Source organism: Oryctolagus cuniculus, chromosome 13 (genome assembly GCF_051225735.1).
Source record: "Oryctolagus cuniculus isolate XC-2025 breed Fujian yellow rabbit chromosome 13, ASM5122573v1, whole genome shotgun sequence".
In the NCBI taxonomy this organism is placed as follows: Eukaryota; Metazoa; Chordata; class Mammalia; order Lagomorpha; family Leporidae; genus Oryctolagus; species Oryctolagus cuniculus.
In genome coordinates this window covers 37,029,597-37,054,961 of record NC_142879.1, presented here as the reverse complement: position 1 = coordinate 37,054,961, position 25,365 = coordinate 37,029,597, and the positions used below count along the sequence as shown (strand labels likewise).

General features: G+C 47.0%; 1 protein-coding gene and 1 long non-coding RNA gene across 9 annotated transcripts in view; one reads left to right on the top strand and one right to left on the bottom strand.

The window, feature by feature from the left end:
• MIA3 (MIA SH3 domain ER export factor 3) overlaps positions 1-25,365 on the bottom strand; it is a 56,292-nt gene that overhangs the window by 22,138 nt on the left and 8,789 nt on the right. For 4 of the 7 annotated variants that reach the window (XM_008268392.5, XM_008268390.5, XM_008268391.5 and 1 more), the window contains 5 exons: positions 25,271-25,357; positions 18,887-21,728; positions 16,394-16,555; positions 12,965-13,116; positions 148-279 (listed from right to left, as the gene is read on the bottom strand). In XM_008268392.5, coding sequence (XP_008266614.4) covers positions 148-279; positions 12,965-13,116; positions 16,394-16,555; positions 18,887-21,728; positions 25,271-25,357 — 3,375 coding nt within the window. Of the gene's footprint in view, positions 1-147; positions 280-1,422; positions 1,766-12,964; positions 13,117-16,393; positions 18,117-18,886; positions 21,729-25,270; positions 25,358-25,365 lie in introns of those variants that run through there. The other 3 variants (XM_017347772.4, XM_017347773.4, XR_016219679.1) reach the window with 2 other exon arrangements.
• On the top strand, positions 1,760-6,630 carry LOC138844952 (uncharacterized). 2 transcript variants are annotated; one of them, XR_011381467.1, is made up of 3 exons: positions 1,760-2,109; positions 2,567-2,633; positions 5,725-6,630. It is a non-coding gene; the product is annotated as an uncharacterized LOC138844952 (long non-coding RNA). The 2 variants fall into 2 exon arrangements; XR_016219683.1 differs by having other exon boundaries at positions 1,869-2,127.

The window sequence follows — 25,365 nt, the reverse complement described above, 5'->3', positions numbered from 1 at the left end:
AAGATTACACTCAATTATTTTATAAGGTTAGCCTGAATTATAAGCATTAATCTGTGCTGATGTTAGTAACAAAAACAAAAGAGCTAATGACTATAAAACGCCCACTGTTTTTATGAATCAGTGTAGAGGTTAATTTAATTTACTCACAACAAGGATAGTTCTCCAGAAGAAAACAGCAAATGAAACAATTCCCAAGAAGGCAGTGATAAGTACAGGTTTCCATGGCAGTCCGTAAAAATCAGGCCCCGGCTGAACATCATCAGGCAGTGTAGCAACTAACTGAAATAGAAATGATGGGAAACCTTGAAGAAATTTACAATAAAGTGGTCACAAAGAGTCATCCTAGAAATTATAAACCAACACCCATCAGATGACACTTCCAAAAAAATCAAGCCCTCCTGCTTCCAGAAGGACAGGATACCAGCAGTCTCCTATTCCTCCTTTGTCTTGGAGTGCTTTCCAGTATTATGAATGTAAATGTGTTTAACTGTGTATATTTGAGTATTTTCTGTTCACAGCACATAGGCCCTACCACCTCACCTCGTGTGATACATTATTAGAATCCCTGGATCATACTTTTCTGTTGGATAAGTTGATTTTTAACCACTTTAAAAAACCCACACAAGTGATTTAAATATCCTATGGAAATTCAACTTTTATGGTTGCAAATAAAACCAGTATGACGATACTGAACAATACCAGTAATGCGTTATTCCGCTGTGATTTTAAATCTTACTTCTTCTACTCTACTGGTACAAAAGCAACGAGAAATGCTGACTAAGTTCAGGCAGTTCTAGATAACTGGTCTGGATACACTGTTCTGAATTTCACTCTCTTCTATAAAACTCAGCGCCTTAATTCTAAACTTTTTCTCAAATGCAGGAATTAAGCACCTGCCTGCTCTGAAAACAATGGGGACATTTAAAATGGGGTGAGAAAAACGGTATTTGTAGATTTTTAAAGGTACGTCTTCCGGTTCTGCAGTCAGTTCAAAAGAACAAGCAGGAAAACCACGGAAAAGGAGCGCGGTGAAGGACCCGGTGCGGGGGCTGGGGGAGGGTCTGCAATGAGAAGATCACAAAGCGCCTGCCCTCTACAAAGCACACCAGTTAGCTGTCACACTGGCCTCACTCGCCAACGACGCTCACGGGGCAGAGACCTGCAGGGACGCCACGCTCTGGGTTTTGATCATGACAGCACACCGGAAGGTAACAAGGCACCTATCACTTCCTAAGGGCTCCACAAATAAAAAGAACCAGCGATTAAAGCTTATCAAATAGACTCTCTCTCTGCCTCCGTGAACGGCACAGCCACGTCCGGGCCGGACGCGCTCCTCGGCCCTGCCGGCCAGCGCTCCCACTCTGCCACTCGGCCGCCCGCCTGCCACAACCCGGGTCCCGCCCCGGCAATGGGGACCGTCACCTCCAGGAGCTTGGCTAAGAGGGCGGCGTAGAGCACCGACAGGGGTCCCAGCAGTTCCGGGTCCCCCTGGGAAGCAGTGACAGAAGGCACAGTGGCAGGTACTGAGTCCATCGTGGAGGGACTGCAGAGCGGAGGCGACGTTTCCCTGCAGGAAGGCACAGGAGCCCCCTCTCGACGCTTCCGCCTTCGGAAAGCACCTGCTCAGAGGGGGCGGATACTGGGAATGAACTTCGCCTTCCCCGGCCGAGGGCACGTTCCCCCTTAACGCCTCCAATAAAACACGTCATCACACACGGCCCTCCGGAGGACGTCAGCGCGCTGACGCAGGCCGGAGGGCGGAGCCAGAGAGGAAGAAACCAACTGCCCGCTGGAGCGGGGAAGAAGAGCGAAGGAGCTAGCGGAAGAACCCAAGGAAAGGGAGGCGGCCAAGGAAGAGGCTCACCCGCAGACGGAAGAAGCCAGGGCAAGCCGCCAGGAGGAGAGCAGGGTTTTCGTGCCCTCCAGAGCTGCAGCCTGTGATCCCGAGGTCCTGGGACACCAGGCAGCTGCCCCACATGCTTGCCGCTGCCGGCGCCCGGCCGCCTTCCGCACGCCAGCCCTCTGCTCGCTGCTCCCTGCCAGTCGCCAGCTTCTCACAGGCCAGCCGAGGACCCCCGGAGCGAGCGAGTCCTCGTCACCACGACCCCAGTGGGTCCGGTTTCTCAGGTTACTGACTTGTGGGGAGGAATAAGGAATGCTTTAGAAAGCAACATTCTATAAACGTGGGACACAATGGGGAGATTCGGCGTGGGGTGAGAAAAGCGGCATCTACATCTTTGAAGGTTCCGGTTCCGCTGGGTCAGTTCCAAAGAACAAGCAGGGAAACCCTGCAAAAGAGCACGGAAGGACCCGGTGGGAGGCAGACCCCGCGGTGCAAGCAGACAGACCCTGGGGACGAACAGAGAAACCAGAAAGAAATAGACTACTGCGTCGCGCGTTGGGGATACGATAACAAAAAAAAAAAAAAAAAAAAAAAAAAAAAAAAAAAAAACCTGCAGAAAAGCAGACTTAAACTAGTGGCATTGACATACTTAGGAAAGCCATATGGAAAATGATAAAAATTGGATCTTTTTGTCCTTGTTCACAAGGATAAATTTTCTAATAGATCAGAAACCTGAATGTAAAAAATGAAAACAAGTGCTAGAAAACATGGAGTGAATTTTTCTGTGCAGGTATGTGTATTCATATGTATTATGAGTGGCCAAAATTATGTCTCAATATCCAGAAGCAACAAAGGAAGATATTTGTAAACTTGATTACTTAAAATAATTTGCTTGGCTGGCGCCGTGGCTCACTAGGCTAATCCTCCGCCTTGGGGCGCCAGCACCCCGGGTTCTAGTCCTGATCAGGGCGCCGGATTCTGTCCCGGTTGCCCCTCTACCAGGCCAGCTCTCTGCTGTGGCCAGGGAGTGGAGGATGGCCCAAGTACTTGGGCCCTGCACCCCATGGGAGACCAGGATAAGCACCTGGCTCCTGCCCGTGGAGGCCACTGGAGGGTGAAGCAACGGCAAAGGAAGACCTTTCTCTCTGTCTCTCTCTCTCTCACTGTCCACTCTGCCTGTCAAAAAAAATAAAATAATTTGCCCTACTCCTTGCCTCCCCCCCCAACACATACAAAAGCAAAATAAGCAAAATTTGACATTGACAACCTGAGAAAATATGTAACATATTACAGACACAAAATAAATGTTCCTGAAATACAAAGAACTTTACAAATACAAGAAGAAAATGGCCAGCAAACCTATGGGAAAATGGGCTGAAGAAATGAACTGATCTCAGGCAGAAAAATGCAAGTAGCTTATAAACATGGAAACAGGCTCTGCTTTGCTCAACATAGATAAAAATTAAATATACACTGGGATATCATTTCTCACTCAGATTGGCAAGGTCTGAGCAATTGACAAAAGGCTGCTGGTGAGGGCATGTGGGGGAAACAGCCACCCTTAACACATTGCCATCATTGTACAAAATGATGCAACCTATGTGCATGAGAATTTGGTAACATCTCCCAAAATTACTCACCTATTTACCTACGGACTGACAACCACTTCTACAGATCTATCTGGCAACACAACAAATGCTGAAAAGATATGCAGACGAAGGATCTCTGTGTATCTCCCTTGCTCTCTGCCATTTTGCCTTTCAAATAAATAAAAACAAATCTTAAAAAAAGACATATGCACAAGACTATGTCATTCCAGCCTTATTTATAATAACAAAAGGCTTGGAATAACCAAATATCCATCAATAAAAGAACTGCTGAATAAGCCAAAGTATACCATGAAGCTGTATGTAAGAAATGAAATAATTTTACATGCTGCTAGGGTATGGTTTCTTAAATACATTTGAAATAAGATACAGAAAAAGTATTTATAGGATAATACTTTAATCAAGTGAAAGACAAAAATGATATTTTAGAGCCTTAGGGTAAAACTGACATGCAATAAATTACAGGGACTTAAGTGCATATATTTTGACATGTCAAACTGAAACCATCATCATCAAGACAATGAACAAATCCTTTAACCTGTAAAAGTCTCAACCCCTTGGTAACCCCAGCCTCTGCTCCTAGTCATTCCTCTTAGCCCCTAATCCCCAGGCAGAATTTCTGTCATGATAGTTTGCATTTTCTAAAGTTTCATAGGCACAGAATAATACATCATGTAGTCTTATTTTCTCTGGCTTCTCTCATTCGGCTTAATTTGAGATTTCATCTACACTGCAGTATGTACATGGGGTCTGTATATGTAAGTTCATTTGCATTGCTAAGTAAAATTTCCTTTTGTGTTTATATATATATGTATAAATAGATATATCAGTTTGCCTGTCACCTATTAATTTGTTTTGGCTTTTACAAACAATGCTGCCAAGGACATAGATGTCCATGTTCTTTTATCGATGTATAACTTTCTCTAGCGCAAATCCTCAGAGGAGGAATGGCTGAATCATGCCAGGTGTATGTTTACCTTTTAAAGAAGATGGTTCTTGGGCCAGCATCCCATATGGATGCCGACCTAGAAGAAGCTCATGGCTCCTGGCTTTGGCCTAGCCCAGACCCAGCCATTGTGGCCGTATGGGGAGTGAAACAGCTGATGAAAGATCTGTCTCTCCCTCTCACTCTCTGTATCTCTCCCTTTCAAGTAAATAAATCTTAAAAAAAAAAAAAAAAAAAAAAAAAAAAAAAAAAAGAAGGTAGTTCTACCACTTTACATGCCACCAGCAGTGAATCTGAAGCCAGGAGACAGGAGCTTCCTCTGGGTCTCCACATTGGGGGGCTGGGGTCCAAGGACTTGGGCCATCTTGTACTGCTTTCCCAGGCCATAGCAGAGAGCCGGATCAGAAGTGGAGTAGCCAGGACTTGACCCAGTGCACATTTGGGATGCCAGCACTGAAGGTACTGTCTTTACACACTACACTACAGCTCCGGCCCCATCAGTCTTTAATTTTTATACATTAGTAAGTGTGCAGTGAGTGATAACTCACTATGGTTTAAATTTGCATTTCCCTGATAACTAATGATACTGAGCATTTTAAAAAGTTTTATTTATGGGGCCGATGCCGTGGCACAGCGGGTTAACGCCCTGGCCTGAAGTGCCGGCATCCCATATAGGTGCCAGTTCATGTCCCAGCTGCTCCATTTCTGATCCAGCTCTCTGCTATGGCCTGGGAAAGCAGTACAAGATGGCCCAAGTCCTTGGGCCCCTGCACCCGCGTGGGAGACCTGGAAGAAGCTCCTGGCTCCTGGCTTCGGATCAGCACAGCTCTGGCCATTGTGGCCAAATGGGGAGTGAACCATCGGATGGAAGACCTCTCTTTCTCTCTGCCTCTCCTCTCTCTGTGTAACTCTGACTTTCAAATAAATAAATAAATCTTTAAAAGAAAGTTTTATTTATTTGAAAGGCAAAATGTTGGTTTACTCCCCAAATGCCTGCAACATCCAGGGCTGGGCCAGGCGTAAACAGGAACCAGAAATTCCATCTGGGTCTCCCACATGTGTAGCAGGGACTCAAGTTCTTGGGCCACCATCTGCTGTCTCCCAGGCTGTGCATTAGCAGGAAGCTGGTTGGAAGCAGAGGTGGGACTTGATCCCATGCATGCCAATATGGGACACGGGTGTCCGAGCAGTGGCTTTAACAAGTACACCACAACATCTGTCCTATCCTGTACTTATTTGCTAACTGGATGCCTTCCCGGGAGAAGTGCTATTTTACGGATTGTGTGTATGTGTTTTAGCAAGTTTTGGGTGTTCTTTATATATTCTAGATTCAAAACCCTGATCAGCCAGCTTCCTGCTAATGTGCCTGGGAAAGCAGTGGAAGAGGCCCAAGTACTTGGACTCCTACACCTGTGTGGGAGACCCACAAGAAGCTCCTGGCTCCTGGCTTCAGATCGGCTCAGCTCCAGCCGTTGTAGCCATTTGGGGAGTGAACGAAGATATCTCTCTCTCTGCCTGTTTGTAACTCTGCCTTTCAAATAAATAAATCTGGAACTCCATTCAGGTATCCTATGTGGGTTCAGCAGCCCATGCACTTGGCAATCATACTGCTGCTTTTCCTGGGCATCAGCAGGGAGCTGGATGGGAAGTGGAGCAGGCAGGACTGGAACTGGCACCCATATGGGATGCTGGTGCTGCAAGCACTGGGCCACGATACTGGCCCCAGAAATACAGTTGTTTTTAGATGCAAATCTTTACTTGGCAATCTTACTAAACTCATTTATTAGTTCTAATAGCTTTTCCATAGATTCCAACAGATCTGATGTGTAGACATTCATGTTGACTGCCAATAAAGACAAATTTTCTTCTTGATTTACAATCTGGATTCATTTCATGTCTTTTTCTTGCCTTAGAGCACCCCAGTACAATGTTGAATAGATGTGTTGAGAGTAATTTCTTTGTTGTGTTTCTGAGCATGGGGAAAACTATTCCATTATTCAATATTAAGTATGATGCTGGCTATAAGTTTTCCATAGAGACTATCTTAAGTTTTTTTTTACCCTTGTATTCCTAGTTTTACTTTTTTTTTAAATATTAGTAATCAGTGTTGGATTTTTTTTTCCTAAATGCTTTGCAGAACATATGGATTGTCTTTTTAAAGTTTGTTAATATGAATTACATCAACTGATTTTTGAATCCGTTAAATGAAGTTTGAATTTTTGGGATAAATCCTACTTGGTTATGTTAAATTTTCCTTTTTAATAATGTTGAATTTGATTTGTTAGAATTTTGTTTAGAATTTTTATAGCTGTGTTCATGAGAGACACTGGTCTGTGGTTTATGTGTTATGTCTTTGTCCTGTTTTAGTTATAATGCTAACATTGGCTTCATACAGTGAGCTGGGAAGTATTTTACACTCTTTAATTCTGTAGAAGAGTTTGTATAGAATTAGTATTATTTCATCCTTATAGATCTAATGAAATGTACCAGTGCAGTCACCTGGGCCTGGAATCTTTTGCTGTGGAAAGGTGTTAAACTGGGCCCAGTGCTGTGGCATACCCAGTTAAGCCACCAAAGGTAGCACTGGCATCCTATATGGGTGCCAATTTGACTCCTGTCCACTCTACTTCCAACCCAGTTCCCTGCTAATGTGCCTGGGAAAGCAGTGGAAAATGGCCCAAGTGCTTGAGCCCCTGCACCCACCTGGGAGACCCAGAGGAAGTTCCTGGCTCCTGGCTTCAGATTGGCCCAGCTCCGGCTGTTGTGGCCATTTGAGAAGTGAAACAGCAGATGGAAGACCTCTCCCTCTCTGTCTCTCCCTCTCCTGTCTGAATTCTGCCTCTCAAATAAATAAATAAATCTTTAAAAAAATATTTTGGCAGGGGCTGGCACTGTGGTGCAGTGGGTTAACGCCCTGGCCTGAAGTGCCGGCATCCCATGTGGGTGCCGGTTTGAGGCCCTGCTGCTCCACTTCCAATCCAGCTCTCTGCTGTGGCCTGGGAAGGCAGTGGAGGATAGCCCAAGTCCTTGGGCTCCTGCATCCGCATGGGAGACCTGGAGGAAGCTCCTGGCTCCTGGCTTCGGATTGGCACAGCTCTGGCCATTGTGGCCAAATGGGGAGTGAACCAGCGGATGAGAGACCTCTCTCTCTCTCTCTCTCTGCCTCTTCTCTGTGTAACTCTGACTTTCTTTCTTTTTTTTTTTTTTTTTTTTTTTTTTTTTGACAGGCAGAGTGGACAGTGAGAGAAAGAGACAGAGAGAAAGGTCTTCCTTTTGCCGTTGGTTCACCCTCCAATGGCCGCCGCGGCCGGCGCACCACGCTGATCCAATGGCAGGAGCCAGGAGCCAGGTGCTTTTCCTGGTCCCCCATGGGGTGCAGGGCCCAAGCACTTGAGCCATCCTCCACTGCACTCCCTGGCCACAGCAGAGAGCTGGCCTGGAAGAGGGGCAACCGGGACAGAATCCGGCGTCCCGACCGGGACTAGAACCCGGTGTGCCGGTGCCGCTAGGCGGAGGATTAGCCTAGTGAGCCGCGGCGCCGGCCCCAGCTCTGACTTTCAAGTGGATAAATGAATCTTTAAAAAAATATATTTTGGCAGGAAAAGTACAAGAAGGACTGGCAAAATGATGTCTTACTGGAAAGCAAAGAGGATAGCAATGACAACAAAGTAGTGTAAACAGGGACAGGTGCCAGGTTGAAGAGTTTCCCACTAGCTAAAAATGCAAGAATTTAAGCGTTAATAAGAATAATTAATATTCTTAACTGCACTGAAACACACCAGATATTTTTAAATCTGCATTATAATGATTCTTAGAAAACCATAAAACAAAGACTCTGTGGATACCATTATTAATAATACTAGGAGACAACAAATTCAAGCTGTTAAAAAATCAAATGTTTATCCTCTGTTATTTAACTAGACAAACCCAATCTCAGTGTGAAGAATAGCTGATCATAGGTTTCTCCTTGTAGAAGTATCCCAGTCTTTAAATAAAGAACAATACAGTCAGACTATCACCATTTTTCAACCTTCATGGATCTAGTCAACGTCACCAATGACTAGTAGCATCAAAAAGAAGGGATACCCAGACATTACATGCCTCTTGACGGAAATACACAACATCTCAACTGTTCCTGTCAAACAAAACTGAACATGACTGACTACCAATCCAACTACCCACTCCCAGGAAATAGAAATAACCAGAGAAACATGGTGCACCATAACAGGAGGATATTGTCCACAAAATTCAGACCAAAATCTGCCCTAGATGCCATACAAACATCTTCTCCATAATTGTATTGCGACAATAACAAAAGGGAGAAATCTATAGAGTAACTGGTATGACTCCACCCACTGAAAACAATTAGAACACTGGACAAAACATATGAAAGCACTGTTTTTCAGATACTGAACAGGCGGCACACACCTGTGAGGCCTGAGAGGACAACAAACAGGTGAGCCAGATGATAACTCGCTTTCTGCCTGCAGGCGCCGTCTAGACGTCAGCGCGGGGAGCCACAGCAATCTCACCAAGGAAGTGGAGATCAGCTTGGAGAGTGTGAGGGGCTTGACACATGAAGGGAAAGGCACCAGAGAGAGGAGGGCAACTGAGAAAAAGAGGGCCAGAAACCTGCCAGGAGGTCTCCATCAGTTTAGGGCTGAATCCTAAGCAGTACTGTGTCAGCTAAGAGTCCTTGAGGATAGGCAAAGAACAATCGAATAAGAACAACCAGCAGGGTGTGAGAGGGCTGGGAGACATGCACGGCCGCTCGTCAGCAGGAACTGGCTGTGCAAGAGGACATGGGAGAGTGCTCAGCGAATCAATTAAAGCCACAGACACGCACACCAGAGTGGCTGAAATTCAAGACTTATAATACCAAGCATTAGCAAAGAAGTGCAGCCCGGGGAAGCCTCATAAACTGCTGGTGGAGTAGGAAGTGGGGCAGCCACTCTGGGCAACTGTCTGGCAGTTTCTTGTAAGGGAACACAAACACCATCCACGGTGGCAACTTCACTCCTATGTATGTGTCCCTTTGCACTGCCATGGACATGAAATTCTACACTAGCAAAAACCAACATACACAATTATATACCAGTGGCTGCCTGGAGCAGGTAGTCAGGGAGATTTACCAGGAAGCTTCAGGAGTGAACGTTTCTGAATGAAGGAAATAGCCTAATAGCCTGATTAGCTGTTTTTACATAAGTGTGAACACCTGCTAAAACCTGCTGGGCTCTACTCCTAAAAATGGGTGCATTGATTGTATGTAATTTATATCTCATTAAAGTTAACTTAAGATACATAGCAACCTATTACAACATTTGTACCTCAACAAGAACCTACTTAGGATAAGAATAATTTTTAAATGGAGGGGGAGGGGATTCTGAACATGCCCAATATTGGATGACTGGAATGAGTTACTGTTAATGTGGGTGCTGGGTCAAGAGTTCATTACACAGTCTTTGCTTGTTGGAAATTTCCATCATAAAATGTTATAAAAAGAATCCAGGTGTAATTTCACATACTTAAAGGATTACTAGGTAGAAAAGGAATTAAGATTCCGTAGAGGAAACAAGATGGAGGAAAATTTCTTGTCAATATAAGAATGAAAGGGTTGACACTGTGGCACAGTGGGTTAAGCCTCTGCCTGTGGTAACAGCATCCCACATGAGAACAATGGTTCAAGTCCTGGCTGCTCCACCTCTGATCCACCTCCCTTGCTAACGCACCTGGGCAAGCAGTGGAAGATGGCCCTACTCCTTGGGCTGCTGCTACCCACATGGGAGACCCAGGTGGATTTCTTGGCTCCTTGCTTCAGCCTGCTGTTACAGTCATTTGGGAGTGAATCAGTGGATGGAAAACCTCTCTCTCTCTCTCTGTGCCTTTCAAATAAATAAATAAATAGATCTCTAGAAAACAATACAAGAATGAAGTAGAGGAACATGTAGCCTTGTAAAGTAGATGCCTTTACTGTAGGAACTGTTGATGTGCAAGCCTCATAACTTCTTGTCAGGGCTACAGCAGAAGAGATCACTGCAATGAGCAAGAAGTTTGATGAGTAGTCCTCTAAGGTCTCTTCCAACCTTAAGATTCCACTATTGATCACCTATCAATCTAGGAATCTGACCTCTGGTACAGTTTTTCCGATTGACTCACAACCTGTTACTCCCCAGTCCTAAAAAATAATTACCTACAGCACTTGATACTTCACATAAACATATATTCTCCATTTCCCCCATGTTCACACAGATTTGATAAGCCTTTTTCTTAAGCCTATCAAAATTCAGAATTACACTTTATATTTCTTAGAATCTTTTATTTCTAACACAACATCATATACGTATTAGACCATCAAAATGGTTTTTGGACAATATCCACTTTTTTTTAAGATTTATTTTCTTTATTTGAAAGAGAGTTAGAGAGAGAGGTAGAGACACACAGAGAGAGGTCTTCCATCAGTTTCACTTCCCAAATGGCCACAGCTCCAGAGCCAGGAGCTAGGAGCTTCCTCCGGGTCTCGCACAAGAGTGCAGGGGCCCAAGGATCTTCCGCTACTTTCCCAGGCCACAGCAGAGAGCTGGATCAGAAGAGGAGAAGCCGAGACTAGAACCAGTGCCCATATGGAATGCTGGCACTGCAGGCGGCAGCTTTTCCCGCTATGCCACAGCACCGGCCCCTGGACAATCCCTTTCAAGTGAGCACCTTATAACCTGTGCTTCTCTATCCTGCCATTAAGTCCATGTCTTCTCCTCTCATCCTAACCACAGTGCACATCCAAACAAAAGTGTGTTTACCAACCCAAGCCAAGAAGAGGGCTCTACGCACATCTAGAAATACAGTGAAGGGGGGCCAGCGCTGTGGCACGGTAGGTTAATCCTTCACCTGCAGGGCCAGCATCCCCTATGGGTGTCGGTTCAAGTCCCGGCTGCTCCACTTCCAATCCAGCTCTCTGCTGAGGCCTGGGAAAGCAGTGGAGGGCGGCCCAAGTGCTTGGGGCCCTGCACCCATGTGGGAGACCCAGAAGCTCCTGGTTCAGACTGGCACAGCTCTGGCCATTGCAGCCATTTAGGAAGTGAACCAGTGGATGGAAGACCTCTCTGTCTCTCCCTCCTTCTCTCTCTATAACTCAAATAAATCTTAGGAAGAAAGACAGCCAGGCACTGAAGAAAGGATTCCTCTGCCAGCTGGAGGCTGTTAAATACATCAAGTGATGATGATCCATTCTGATTAAGTTATGAATTTGGAGGCTGCCTTGATCCCTAAGAATGTCACTATTCTAACTGTATGGATCGTACACACTTTCACCCGGGTGGCTGTCACCGTTACAAACTACCATGGTGGAGAGCACTGGCCTGACCTTCCTCTATTACTCCCATCTTTGAGGCCAGGCCACAGAATTCCCTGGGGTACTCAATGTCCACATGCGGCCCTCTGATCGTCCAAATGAGAATGTGGTGAGGGCTGAAATCCCGCAAGATGCCAGTCACTGCACTAGACACCTGACGTGATCAATTCATTCTGTTCTCACAACAGTCTGAGTTGGTATTATCTACTGTGTTCAGATGGTAAAGCTGAGGTTCAAAGTGTCAAAGGTTAGTAATTTGCCCAGACTTCTAACCCATGACTTTGGAATTTGAAACCAGGTCATCCTGGCACAAAATCAATACATTTTACAGAACAACAACAACAAGAGAAAATCCCTCTTGCCTACGCCAGTCTTGAAATAACAGAACCTAGACGAAACCACCTTTGTTGAGGAGGATCCTTTCTCAAGGGCAACCCGGGCTCCAACTGGTGAAAGCTTCTCATTCCCTTAATTTATCAAGACAAATGGTCAATGGCAACAAACACCACAAGGGGGAGCTAAATCCTAAAAAGCTTAGCTAAACAGAAAGCAGATTAAATGTCTCGCTCTTTAGAAAGATCAGTCTGAAAACTGCTTTAAGCAACTCTTTCTAAGAAACAGATCCATGGACAGTAAGACAACACGCATCATGGCACCAAGCAAGACTTGCCCCTGGCTCCCTCCAACAGGCCGGCTCCTTCCTAGCTCCGCCATTGCACACCAGCTACTCACACTCGGTGTGCATCCCTTTTCTTCACGACTCCATTTCTCCCTCCCAAACTGCCATTTGAACTTCAACTCTGCTTAAAATGTCTCAGCTAACTTTGAACCTTATCTGCCATCCTCTCACCACAACAAACCAATTTATCCAATCATTCCACCCTCAGTTAAACACTTTGCTCTCTGCCCATGTCACATGAGGTTTCAAGGGAAGGTCTTAACCTCCCAGCCAGCCTAAAGGGTTCTAAGGGCAAGAACCATAGTTTTTTTGTTTGTTTTTTGTATAGGTGCCCAGGTGCCCAGCCCTGGCATACAGCAAAGTGGGCTAAACTGACAGAGGTGTGTTAAAGCCACACACCTGTGGCTCATTTCAGAGGCCATCTTCAAAGGGATCAGGTGTCATTAGCATAAAGACATTTTAAAGGTCTTCAGCACATGCTAAAATCAACTTAAAAACTGTAATAGCCAACATGCTAGTGGAAGAACCCAGGTGGCAAACTTACCGTGTTAGTTACATAGAGCACGAATGAACAGGTTAAAAGAATTGCATTTTCCAAAGGCGTAACGTGTGCTGGCTCCTCCACCTTTGTCTCCAGTTGCTTCTTTGCATCAACAGCATTCACGGGAGTGCCTTCAGTCGTAATCAGCCCTAAAACTGAGGGGGAAAACGGCTATTTTATTTTGTGGTTTAGAGTAAGAATGTTCCTCAGTTTAAATATTTATTGAGGGCCGGCGCCGCGGCTCACTAGGCTAATCCTCCGTCTTGAGGCGCTGGCACACCGGGTTCTAGTCCCGGTCGGGGCGCCGGATTCTGTCCCGGTTGCCCCTCTTCCAGGCCAGCTCTCTGCTGTGGCCCGGGAGTGCAGTGGAGGATGGCCCAAGTGCTTGGGCCCTGCACCCCATGGGAGACCAGGATAAGTACCTGGCTCCTGCCATCGGATCAGCGTGGTGCGGTGGCCGCGGCGGCCATTGGAGGGTGAACCAACGGCAAAGGAAGACCTTTCTCTCTCTCTCTCTCTCTCACTGTCCACTCTGCCTGTCAAAAAATAAATAAATAAATAAATAAATAAATATTTATTGAGTGCCCAGTACATCTAGGGCCTAGAATATGTGGTCCTACAGGTGACGATGCAGAGCGGAAACCTGCACCTGAGAAGCACGAGGGACACCTGGGAAGATTCCCCTGTGAAGGTCATTAATGTCATTCTGTGCTGGAACGTAAAGGAGGGGGCAAAGAGTTTGTTCTTGATTCAAAGGGAAGAATTTTCTTGAATTCTCAAAGTTTTTGAGCAAAAGAGTAACAAGTCTTAATGGTACACGACTCATCTTCAGCAAACAGAACCTTTTTGAGTTAAAAAAAAAAAAGTGGTTTAGAAGAATTACATAAGAACGCAACGTCCTCTGGAACAGAGATCTCTGACATGTCACACCTCCTCCAATTAGCTGAAATCCTCTCCGTGGCGACCTCTTCTACACTGTGAGTACTGGGCTGTGGGGGTGGGGTGGGGTGTTAGCCCAGTGCTGTGGGGCCCTGCAGTGCTACAGGGTTATGGTCATAGCTATGCTCTCAGACCAGAACCTCTCAGAACACAAAACAGGGCCGGCGCCGCGGCTCACTAGGCTAATCCTCCGCCTAGCGGCGCCGGCACACCAGGTTCTAGTCCCGGTCGGGGCGCCGGATTCTGTCCTGCTTGCTCCTCTTCCAGGCCAGCTCTCTGCTGTGGCCAGGGAGTGCAGTGGAGGATGGCCCAAGTGTTTGGGCCTTGCACCCGCATGGGATACCAGGAGGAAGCACCTGGCTCCTGGCTTCAGATCAGCGCAGCGCGCCGGCCGTAACAGCCATTTGAGGGGTGAACCAACGGAAAAGGAAGACCTTTCTCTGTCTCTCTCTCTAACTCTGCCTGTCAAAAAAAAAAAAAAAAACACAAAACAGTAACGAAGTGATCATGTCACCAAACTGGATAGAAAAACAACACTATCAGCTGCTTCTGATGTACTGGTAGAAGGAGCTACACAAAAATGAGGAAGCTGTTGATTCCATTATTGGGGCTGTATTTTTCTTTTTTTACTTATAAAGATAACTTTCTCATCTCTCACTGGATGGGTACTGTGCGCTGGGTGCTATGGGTTCACACTGGACTATTCCACACTGCCAAGTTCAGTACTGCTTCCTAGAAGCCCAAAGTATAAACAGGCTTGTATATAACTATCTTCTCCAAGTATTTTTAACTTTATTTGTCATATCCAGATAGCAAACCAAAAAAAGAACCAAGTAACACTGTATTCTATTTAGAGGAATGGGAAGTAGGGGGGTGAAGTGGAGGAAAAACACAGAATTTATGAGTTTTTGAGCCGGGGTTCTCAAATTTTAGCCTGCAGCTCCTGGGCTGGTGTTGTACAGCAGGTTAAGCCACCACCTGCGATGCAAGCATTCCATGGACACCGGTTTGAGTTCCAGCTGCTCTACTTCCAGTCCTGCTCTGTACTAACATGCCTGAGAAAGCAAGCCTGAGAAAGATGGCCAAAGTGTACCTGGGCCCCTGCAACCCATGTGGGAGAGCCAGATGTAGTTCTTGGCTCCAGGCTTCAGCCTGGCCCAGTCTCCCCACCCCCTTTCTCCCTCCCTCTCAGCATGTGTGTGTAACTCTGCCTTTCAAATAAATAAATAAATAAATAAATGTTTTAAACAAAGAAGAAAAATACATCGGGGGGACATTTGGCACAGTAGACAGTAGATAAGACATTGCTTTGGACAGCCACATCCCATATTGCAGTGCCTGGTTTGAATCCTAGCTACTCTGTTTCCCACCCATTAGCTTCCTGCTGATGTGCACCCTGGGAGGTGGCAGATAATGTCTCAAGTACATAGGTCTCAACCAACCACATGGGAGACCTGGATTGACTTCTAGGTTCCTGGCTTCAGCATGGCATTGCCCTGGCTATTATAGGCTTTCGGTGACCAAAACCAGCATATGCAAGCTCTCTCTCCATCTGCCTCTGTCTCTTAGGGTATGTATTAACAGGAAGCTGGAGTCAAGAGCCTGGGCCAGGTATAGAAACCAGGTACTCCATGGAGCTGGTGCTGTGTGTAGCAGGTTAATCTGCAGCCTGCAGTGCCAGCATCCCATATGGGTGCCGGTTTAAGTCCCAGCTGCTCTGCTTCCAATCCAGCTCCCTGCTAATACACCTAGGAAGGCAGCTGAGGATGGCCTGGGTCCTTGGACCCCTGCCATCCATGTGGGAAACAGTGGAGGCGCCTGGCTCATCCCCAGCCGTTGCGGCCATTTGGGGAGTAAACCAGTGGATGGTAGATCTCTCTTTCTGTATCTCTGCTTTTTAAATAAACCTGTAAAAAAGAAAGAAAGAAAGAAAGAGAGAAAGAGAGAAAGAGAGAAAGAGAGAGAGAGAAAGAGAGAAAGAGAGAAAGAGAGAAAGAAAGAGAGAAAGAGAGAAAGAGAGAGAGAGAGAGAGAGAGACAAAGAGAGAGACAAAGAGAGAGAGAAAGAGAGAGAGAGAGAGAGAGAAAGAGAAAGGAAGGAAGGAAGGAAGCAAGCAAGCAAGTAAGCAAGCAAGCAAGCAAGCGGAGGGAGGGAGGGAGGGAGAAAGAAAGAAAGAAACCAGGTACTCCAATAGGAGACTCGGGCATCTTAACTGATAGGCCAAATGCTTTCTCCAATACTATTTTAGATTAAAATTACCTACAAAGTTAGTGACAGCCAAATACTGGTATGTAGCTCAGTCACAGTTTTGGGGCTCTCTCCTATTTTCAATCTCTGCCTTAATGTATGTGTCTCTCCCAAAAGGTTCTAGATTTTTCTTTTCAATTTGTATGTATCTATATCCCCCTCCACCATTTCCTACTTCTGCCAACCAATCCCCAAGAAGGTCTTCTTTAAGACGCCTCTTCTTTGCAGGGAAAGAAGGAGCTTTACCTGGGTCTGAGTCCGTCTCAGTAATCAGCTCCTGTGACTCTTCCGAGACACGTGTGTCCCCAGTAATGGGCTGATCCAAGTGGTCAGGCTCTTCGGGAACCTGCATAGTAAGGTCCCCTGTGCTCTCTTGCGGGAAGTCATCCTCAAGAGGCGGCTGCATCTCTACAGGGGAGAAGGCGGCACTGGGCGAGCACTGCTTGATGACACTGCCCATTCAGCTGATTCCACAGACCTGCCTCCCAGCCAGCACCCGGCACCAGGGCTCTCATCACCACCCTCCATGCACTGGCATCCCATGGAGAAGAACCCGGCGGGGAAGGAAGAGTTTCCAATTGCCTGTAGCTCTTTTAAGGGACAAATAATCTACATACTAGATAACGCAGCCTTGATTCCAAAGTATTTCATAAATTAAAATACTTGTGGTGAGGACTACAACAACTTAGCTTCCTTTGGCAAACTGACAAACACTCACACAAATAACTGTGCAGAAGAGACTGCAGTCAAGAGCAGCTGTGTGCAACACCTGTCTTATGCAGAAAAAACACGAGCTCTTTCACACAAGCATGCCTGCTTCACAGAGCTGGCACAGGGAACGGCATGCCACACAATGGCAGCCTGCTCAAGGGTCTTTCAAATATTTTCAAAGTAGCTCAAGGAGTCAAAAAGAGTGAGCCATAGTAAAATGTGATCCACAGCAAAGATTAATTTCTCGATGGCCTCGTATCTTACCCTGATCATTCTTCATAATTTTGCATTCTTATCCACAATAGATCTACTTGAATTAATACAAAAGTGTCCTCCTCTCCAGTACTCAGAAAAAAATCAGGGAGCCGGTATTGTGGTACAGCAGGTTAAGCCACCACCAGTGATGCCAGAATCCCATATGAGTGCCGGTTCAAGTCTCAGCTGCTCTACTTTCAGTCCTGGCTGCTCTACTTCCTATCCAGCTCCCTGCTAATGCACCTAGGAGAACAGCAGAAGGTGGCCCAAGTTCCTGGGCCCCTGTTATCCACGTGGGAGACCTGGATGGAGTTCCAGGCTCCTGGCTTTGGCTTGGCCTGGTCCCAGCCATTGTGGCCATTTGGGGAGTAAACCAGCAGATGGAAGATCTCTAACTCTCTCTGTCTCTCCCTTCTCTCTCTGTAACTCTGCCTTCCAAATAAATAAATAAATCTTAAGAAAAAGAAAAAAATCATCACTCTGAGGAAACACATTCTCTAGAGGCTTTGTGTCTCCCCTGGTACTCTACCATCCATCCTCAGAGCAAAATGCCTCAGTCTGAAACATATGGGTACAGATAATAGGACATGGAACTAGGAACCAAAAAGCTCCAGGATATTGACTTGGAGTTGATTCAGCAAACATCCAGGAATGGCTGCCACGTGTCAAATGCTGTTAGAAGGCTCCTCCCCCTGCTTCCAGCCTTGGTGAGCCTGAATGCAAGCACCTGGGGCCCAGAGGCAGTTAACTGGGATAAGTGACCGCTTCCAAGAGGCTACAGAGAAGTTGCCATTCACAAAAGTTAAAAGGTACGGCACTGGTTTAAAAGTCACACCAGGGGCTGGCGCTGTGGCATACCGGGTAAAGCCACCACCTGCAATGCCCACGTAGGAGACGTGGAAGAAGCTCCTGGCTCCTGGCTTCAGCCTGCTCCAGCTCCAGCCGTTGCGGCCATCTGGGGAGTGAACCAGCAGATGGAAGATCTGTCTCTCTCTAACTCTGCCTTTCAAAATAAATAAAATAAATCTTAAAAAAAAAAAAAAAAAAAAAAAAAAAGTCATGCCAGTCAATCCCTCCTTAGAGGACAGCTATCTCACAATTAAGAAACTGAGTTCAGCCGGCGCCGCAGCTCACTAGGCTAGTCCTCCACCTGCGGCACCAGCATCCCAGGTTCTAGTCCCGGTTGGGGCACCAGATTCTGTTCCAGTTGCCCCTCTTCCAGTCCAGCTCTCTGCTGTGGCCCAGGAAGGCAGCGGAGGATGGCCCAAGTGCTTGGGCTCTGCACCCGCATGGGAGTCCAGGAGGAGGCACCTGGCTCCTGGCACCGGATCGGTGCAGCACAGGGGCAGGGGGACTGAGTTCAACAAAGCCCTTTCATAATGGTTCATGAAATCTGGGCCCTGTTACCAGGCCTACTTGGTGCATCCTTGTTTGTATCTTCCCATTTAGGTTCTTACAGGTTTCTGTTGAAAATGCTAACCAGTCTCAGCCATCCTAAAGGAAAGCAGAGTGAGAAATCCTTTTCCATGCTCCAACCCAAAGCAGAGAAGGCAGGAGGGCCAGGGGGCCCCTTGCGTGGGCCCTCTGCTTTGGGCACAGGGAAGCTGGGAACAGAGCTTTACAAATAACACAGGAGCACTGCAGGGAAACAGCACACGCACACACACACACACACACACACACGCATGCACATGTGCATGCGCACGCGCACACACACCGGCCCCAGCCTGCTTCCCCCGCCCAACATGACCAGACCGTGGGCGGGAACTCTACCTTCTGCAGGTCCATGCCAGCCTTCCTCGAAAGGTAGTGCTGTTATCAGCGGGGCCGTCTTCTCGGCCACGGAGTGCTTGTACCTGACAAAATAGATCAGGTCTTGGATGTCATCCAGCACGGCTGCCTCTTCGAAAATGTTGTTTTCCTTCACTCCCAGGTCTCTATTTTCGGTCACCCGAGCATCGAGCATTTTCTCGGCTTCACTCAGAATCTGTGACTCGGAGGCGCGGAAGACCTTGTCCAGGACTTTCTCCACGTTATAGGGCAGGCTCTCCTGCTGGGCTGACTTCAGCTTCGATGACATTTCCTGGAGCATGGCTTCCAGCTCCCGGACATCAAAGTACTTCTGGAGGCGCTGCAAAGACTGCTGTTCTTTAAAGAAGCTGTTTATTATAGGCAGGTCCTCGGCGCGGCCACCGGGCCCTGGCTCTGCAGGAGTCCGTGGACCCCAGCGCAGCGGGTCGTCTTCGGGCTGCTCAGGGAGAGAGCCCTGGCCTTCCACGTCCAGGAATTTCCCTACGTCCTCGGGGTCCTCTTTTGAGAGGTCTTCTCCCCCACGATTCTCCATGAGCCCCGAGGGCTTCCAGTGCTCCTGGGGATGGTCTTTTTTCAGAAAATCAGCATCTTGATTCTGAAACACGTGGCCTAACTCGGGAGCCTGGGTCTCCCGGCCAGGAAGGTCATTGACTTCAGGGGGGCTCTGGGCTTGCTCATCTAGCAGGGGGCTTTCTTCTTTCACCAGCCCTATTCTGCCTGGTTCCATGCCCGTCCTGTCTACTCCTGTGGCTGCAGGTTCACCTTTTCTTTCAGTCTCCAAAACTGTATGAGTTTCTTGCTTGTTTGCTTTAGTTTGGGGATCAGGCTGAGCAGTCCCTAAAACTGCTCCTCCAAGCACCTGCAGATTGACATCTAACCTCCCGTCTGGAACCCCAGAGCCTTTTTCTTTAGACTGCTCTGCACTCAGAGCGTTTTCATCTTCCAGGAGTTCTTCGAACCAGTAGTCATCTTCCTCGGTGTCCGGCTTTGCAGTCTGGAAAGCTGGTGCTTGTGCACTACCAGTGGGGTCTGTTTTTCCCACCCCCTGGGGGCCCTGCATTGCCTTGTGATGAGCCACCTCTGTTTCTACAGGGTCCTCTTTGCCCTCATCCCCAGAGAGCCTCGTCTTCTCGTTCGCCTGCTTGATAACTGTGGCAGCCACGTCTCTGTCTTGCTGCCAGGAAAAATTTCTTCCCAGAGGGGGAACCTCTTCTCCCAGTTCCCCTGGCAAAGCCACTCCATCTGCAGAGGAGAAGCTGGGTTGATCCTGAGTCTTCACTGCTTCCTCTTTAGATTCCTCCTGCTGATGCTCCACTGATGGTGAGTGTAGTCTGGATTTATTTACCAAAACCTCTCCTTCCTCCATACTCTCCATGGACGTATTACGCTGAGGATCACCCAAGAGTGGTGCCACGGCTACGGATTCCTGTTTGTTTGTTTCTTCGTCCATTTGGCTCCCCAGAGCTGTGGGTGCAGATTCCTTGTCTGAGCCACCTGCCAAACTCTCCCCAGGTCTTTCTTGGTGAGGTGTGTCTTTTGAAATGAGAATGGCTTCTTCTTTTAGGTCACTCTCTTTGTTACCGAAAGCTGATTTTAGTGTGTCTTTACCCTTCTCAGCGGCTGGCAAAGCGCTGTGCTTGCTGCTCTGGGCAGGGCTACCCACAGCCACCCCTTCCTGCTTCTCCTGCTTCTCCCGCTCTGATTCTGCCTCAGCTTGCTCCAGGGCTAATGTGGATTCCTGAACTTCCTTCCCTTTGTCTTTAATGTGAAGCTCAGTGTGCGTTTCTGGGTCCTTTTCATCATTTGTTTTAGGCACTTCTGTCCTCAAAGGGCCGTCTTCTGCATTTATAGGGTCAACAGACTCTGTTGCTGATTGTGGTTTCTCCTGTTTGCTCTTTGGGCCTAGGGTGCCATCATCATCCTCCTTTTCTTCCTCTGAATTAGAACCCTCTAAATCCGCTGGACCTGGCTTTTCCTCACCTCCTGTGACGATAGAGAAGAGGGTATCCCCCCAGTCCGTGAGTATACTCTTATCATCAGCTCTGATGCCAGGGGGCAGAGTGGCCTCAACCTTGTGCTCTGTGTTTGAATACTGTTCTTCACCTGTTGAATATTTCTCACCTCCAGGCTTCCCTGGATCTTTCTCATCTTCTCCACTCGTGAAGGTTAGCAGTGGGAGTGCATCAAAATTGTCGCTATCGTCCTCCTCTTCCTTCTCGACTGTGTAGTAGTCGTCATCCAGCTCCTCATCGAAACCATCTTCTAATGAGGTAACAAGCCGGGTCGTCTCGTCGTCAGAAACCAGGGCATCGGCAGTGGAGCCAAATTTGGTTTTCAAGTCCAGAGTCATTTCTTTCTTCAAGAGTTTGTATGCATCCATTGTCTCCTGTCCGCTGGAGCCCTGAGAACTATTGCTGGTTTTGTTGTTCTCACTTTGATCTTGCAGCATTTCCTCAAAGGGTTCAAGTGAAGACGGCTCCCCCTGAGCAGCACGCACCTGACCGGCTGCAGGGACGGCTGCAGGGACGGCTGCAGGGACGGGGTTCTTCTGAGGCAGAAACGGGTCCTCGAGATCCTTAGAGCTTTCTGAGAACACACTTTCATTTGCCTCTGCATTGGCTTCTATGGGTTCCCTTTCCTTAGATACTTCAGGAACTTTTTCCACGTGCTGGGACGTTTTATCCATGGTGTTCGCAGAATCTCCAGCTGCAGAATCATAGAGGTCTAAAAATCCTAGAAGTTCCTCTATATTATAATTATCAAAATCATCTCTTCCCCCATCAAAACAAACAAAATCTGTGTCCTGTAAAAGAAAGACAAGGAGATGTCAATAACCAAGTGTCACAAAAGCAAACTCTGACTTATGCTAGTGACAGAGATAGTCCCAAATTCACGACTGGTCTGACTTTGGGCAATGGGCTATGGGCTCCAGGAGCGTGGGAAGCTGGAACCCCACTCCCCCCAGTAACACTCCTAGCTTCCCTTCATCCTCCTCTTCAGGAGACGAATGACTCAGGTGACTGGTGGGTTTGCTCTCTGTTTTCTGTTTGAGATCTGCTGGAGGGAACACAAACATTCCATTCCTCCACGCTGTCAGTGTTATGGAGACCGTCCCCCTTAGAGAGGCCCCTGCTGGGTAGCTCTGGCTGTACTTGGCTATGTCTGACTTTTCTAGACTGTAGTAATAGAAGAAGGCCCGTTATTGCTGCACTCTTGAGTCATAGTCTCCAAAATCTCTATCGACAAGTCATGGGTGACATTTTGGCCTCCATCTGCCCAGCTCCTGGGTCTCCTGATTTGTTGTGAGCAGACCGAGGAAAAGTGAGGTGCCCTTTATTGGGCTCCCCAAACCCCAGAATCTATGCCTGATGTTCTGGAACTCTAGTGCACAACTGTCTGTCCAGGAGAAGCTGAGGAGCCTCTGGTTTCTCTACTGTTGTGTCCTGCACACCATGCTTCTACACTTCTCAGTGCGCCCAGCAGACACACACGGAATCACCACATTATCAGGCTCGGTCTAAGTCTGCATGGATTTCTAGCTTGTATTTTCCTTGGACTGCAAAAAATAAACCAATCTAAGAACTACCTTAGCGAGAAACAGGTACACAAGAAGTAAAAATGTAAAGGGGACAAAGAATGACCTCAAAGCGGGGTTCCCCACTTCACTATTACCAGAAAAGCAACTCAAAAAGGTATGTATCAGCAGGATATACACCCTACTTGAAATCAGGGATCCAGGCCGTCACTCAGGTCTTCTCCCGGGACTCTCTATAAATCTAGATTCTCTCACCCCCCCTCCCTACCATCGCCACTAGTAAGCAAATTGGCATGCAAGGAGCCATAAACTGGGCAAAAAGTAAAAAAAAAAAAAAAAAAAAAAGTAATTTCTTCTCCTAACTAAACCTTGCATTCTGCAGAGATCCGTCCACTGCAGGAGGGATGCACGGTTTCTCGTTCCACCACATGCATTTTGGGGCCATTTTCTTAAACTGAAGAGAAGCATGCAGTGGGAAGTACAATGAGAAGGCAGAATCCCAAACAGGTGAGGTCTCGGACCGTGAACCGCTATCTCACACTCACATCCCAGGCAACCTCTCCATCAGCAGCAAAGCTCAACAGGCAATGGGGCTAATTTTATGGCCCCTGAGGGTGTCAAGGAATTCAGAGAACAGCAATAGCAAAGAACCACCCTAACCCAGCCACTGGCATGCTCCGCCAGGTTTTTAAATGCTCTGCTCACAGGTGTTTTTTTTTTTTTTTTTTTTTTTTTTTGACAGGCAGAGTGGATAGTGAGAGAGAGAGACAGAGAGAAAGGTCTTCCTTTTTGCCGTTGGTTCACCCTCCAATGGCCACCACGGCTGGCGCACTGTGGCTGGCGCTGATCTGAAGGCAGGAGCCAGATGCTTCTCCTGGTCTCCCATGGGGTGCAGGGCCCAAGCACTTGGGTCATCCTCCACTGCACTCCCGGGCCACAGCAGAGAGCTGGCCTGGAAGAGGGGCAACCGGGACAGAATCCGGCGCCCCGACCGGGACTAGAACCCAGTGTGCCGGCGCCGCAAGGCGGAAGATTAGCCTAGTGAGCCGCGGCGCCGGCCATGCTCACAGGTTTTTAAATGAAAGTGGACATCAATGATTCCAGAAAATAGTCAGCTGCAATGAGGATTCCAGAACACAGTCTCCTTAGTCACAAAACCATTTTAAGTTAGCACAGCACAGATGAAAGCAGACACGCTTTACAGAATGTGCAATCAGTGTCTCATAGATTCGAGACTGGACCTCACTTGATTCCTTCTTCCAAATCACAATATAACCACAATCCCTTAAATCACTAGAGTCAATGATAAGAAAATCCTCAGGGCTGGTGCTGCGGTGCAGTGGGTAAGCCACTGCCTGCAGCACAACATCCCCCATGGGTGCTGTTCAGGTCCCAGCTGCTCCACCTCTGACCCAGGCTCCCTGATTTTGATGTGACTGGGAAAAGCAGTGGAGGACAGCCCAAGTACTTGGGTCCCTGCAGCCATGTGTGAGACCCAGATGCAACTCCAGGCTCCTGGTTTCAGCCTCGCCCTGGCCTGGCCACTACAGCCACTGGGGACTGAACCAGTAGATAGAAGTTATCTCTCTCTCTGCCTTTCCCTCTCTCTGTAACTCTGCTTTTCAAATAAATAAATCAATCAAAAAAAAAAAAAAAAAAGGAAGGAAGGAAGGAAGGAAGGGAGGGAGGGAGGTAAGGAGGGAGGGAGGGAGGAATCCATCCTTCCTCATAAGTTTGTACCCAGGATACAATCTAGAGTTTGATTAACCTGATTTCTGTAGTTTTCATATGTCTAGTAGCTATTCAGTGAATAGTTTTCAAACTGAGCATTCTCTTTTTGCTTGTAAAGTGAAATAATTTCTTTCTTTAATAACTATGTACAGGGGCTGGCACTTTGGACCCTGTTAAGCCACTGCCTATGATGCTGGCATCCGATATGGGCATTAGTTTGAGTCCCGGATGCTACACTTCTAATGCAGCTGCTTGCTAATGCACTTGGGAAAGCAGTGGAAGATGGTTCAATTCCTTGGGCCCTGCCACCTATGTGGGAGAGCCAGAAGAAGCTCCTACTAGCTCAGGCCTGGCCACGGCAGCCATTTGGGGAGCGAATCAGTAAATGGAATATCCATCTCTCTCTCTCTCTGCCTTTCAAATAAATATATATTAAAAAAAATACAGATACTGATTTCCTATTTTTCACATACATATAGACAGAAAATCCTATATATGAGTATACAGCTTTGTATAGGATATCTGCTTTGATATATCAGCAAGTGTCAAATTATAACATAATCTACTTAAAATTCTTTTTCTCCCAATTTTCACTTATTTATTCAATAAGCAGAGAGAAAGAAAAACAGAAAGAGTTCCCATCCACTGGGTCACTCCCCAAATGTTCACAATGTCCCCCAGCAGGGGCCAAAGCCAGGAGCAGGAAATTCAATCCAGATCACCCATGTGGATGTCAGGAACCAATCTTCTAAGACCTCACCTGCCGCCTCCTGGAGTGCGCATTAGCAGGAAGCTGGAGCAGGGTATAAAACCCAGTTCCAATATGGAACTCAGGAATCTTAACTGTGTCTTACCTGCTAGACCAAACACCCAACCTCTCCCTTAAATTCTTTTCCAGCTTTTCTTTCCTTTCTTAGAGATAGTCTGATTCCAAATTAAAATCTGATATACAAATATTAAGATTGCTTTATCTCTCTGATTAGAATACCTTCAAATTTTAAAAAAAACTTAACTAAATGCAACTGATAAATTCATAAGCCAATTTGCAACTGAGACCAAAAAAAGAAATCCAAACTCACATCTGCTGGAATTCGGAGCTCTTCTTTGGTGTACTCATGGACTACCTTGATCAAATCCTTTGGAAAATATCCAAAAATACGCCCAACCTATAAGA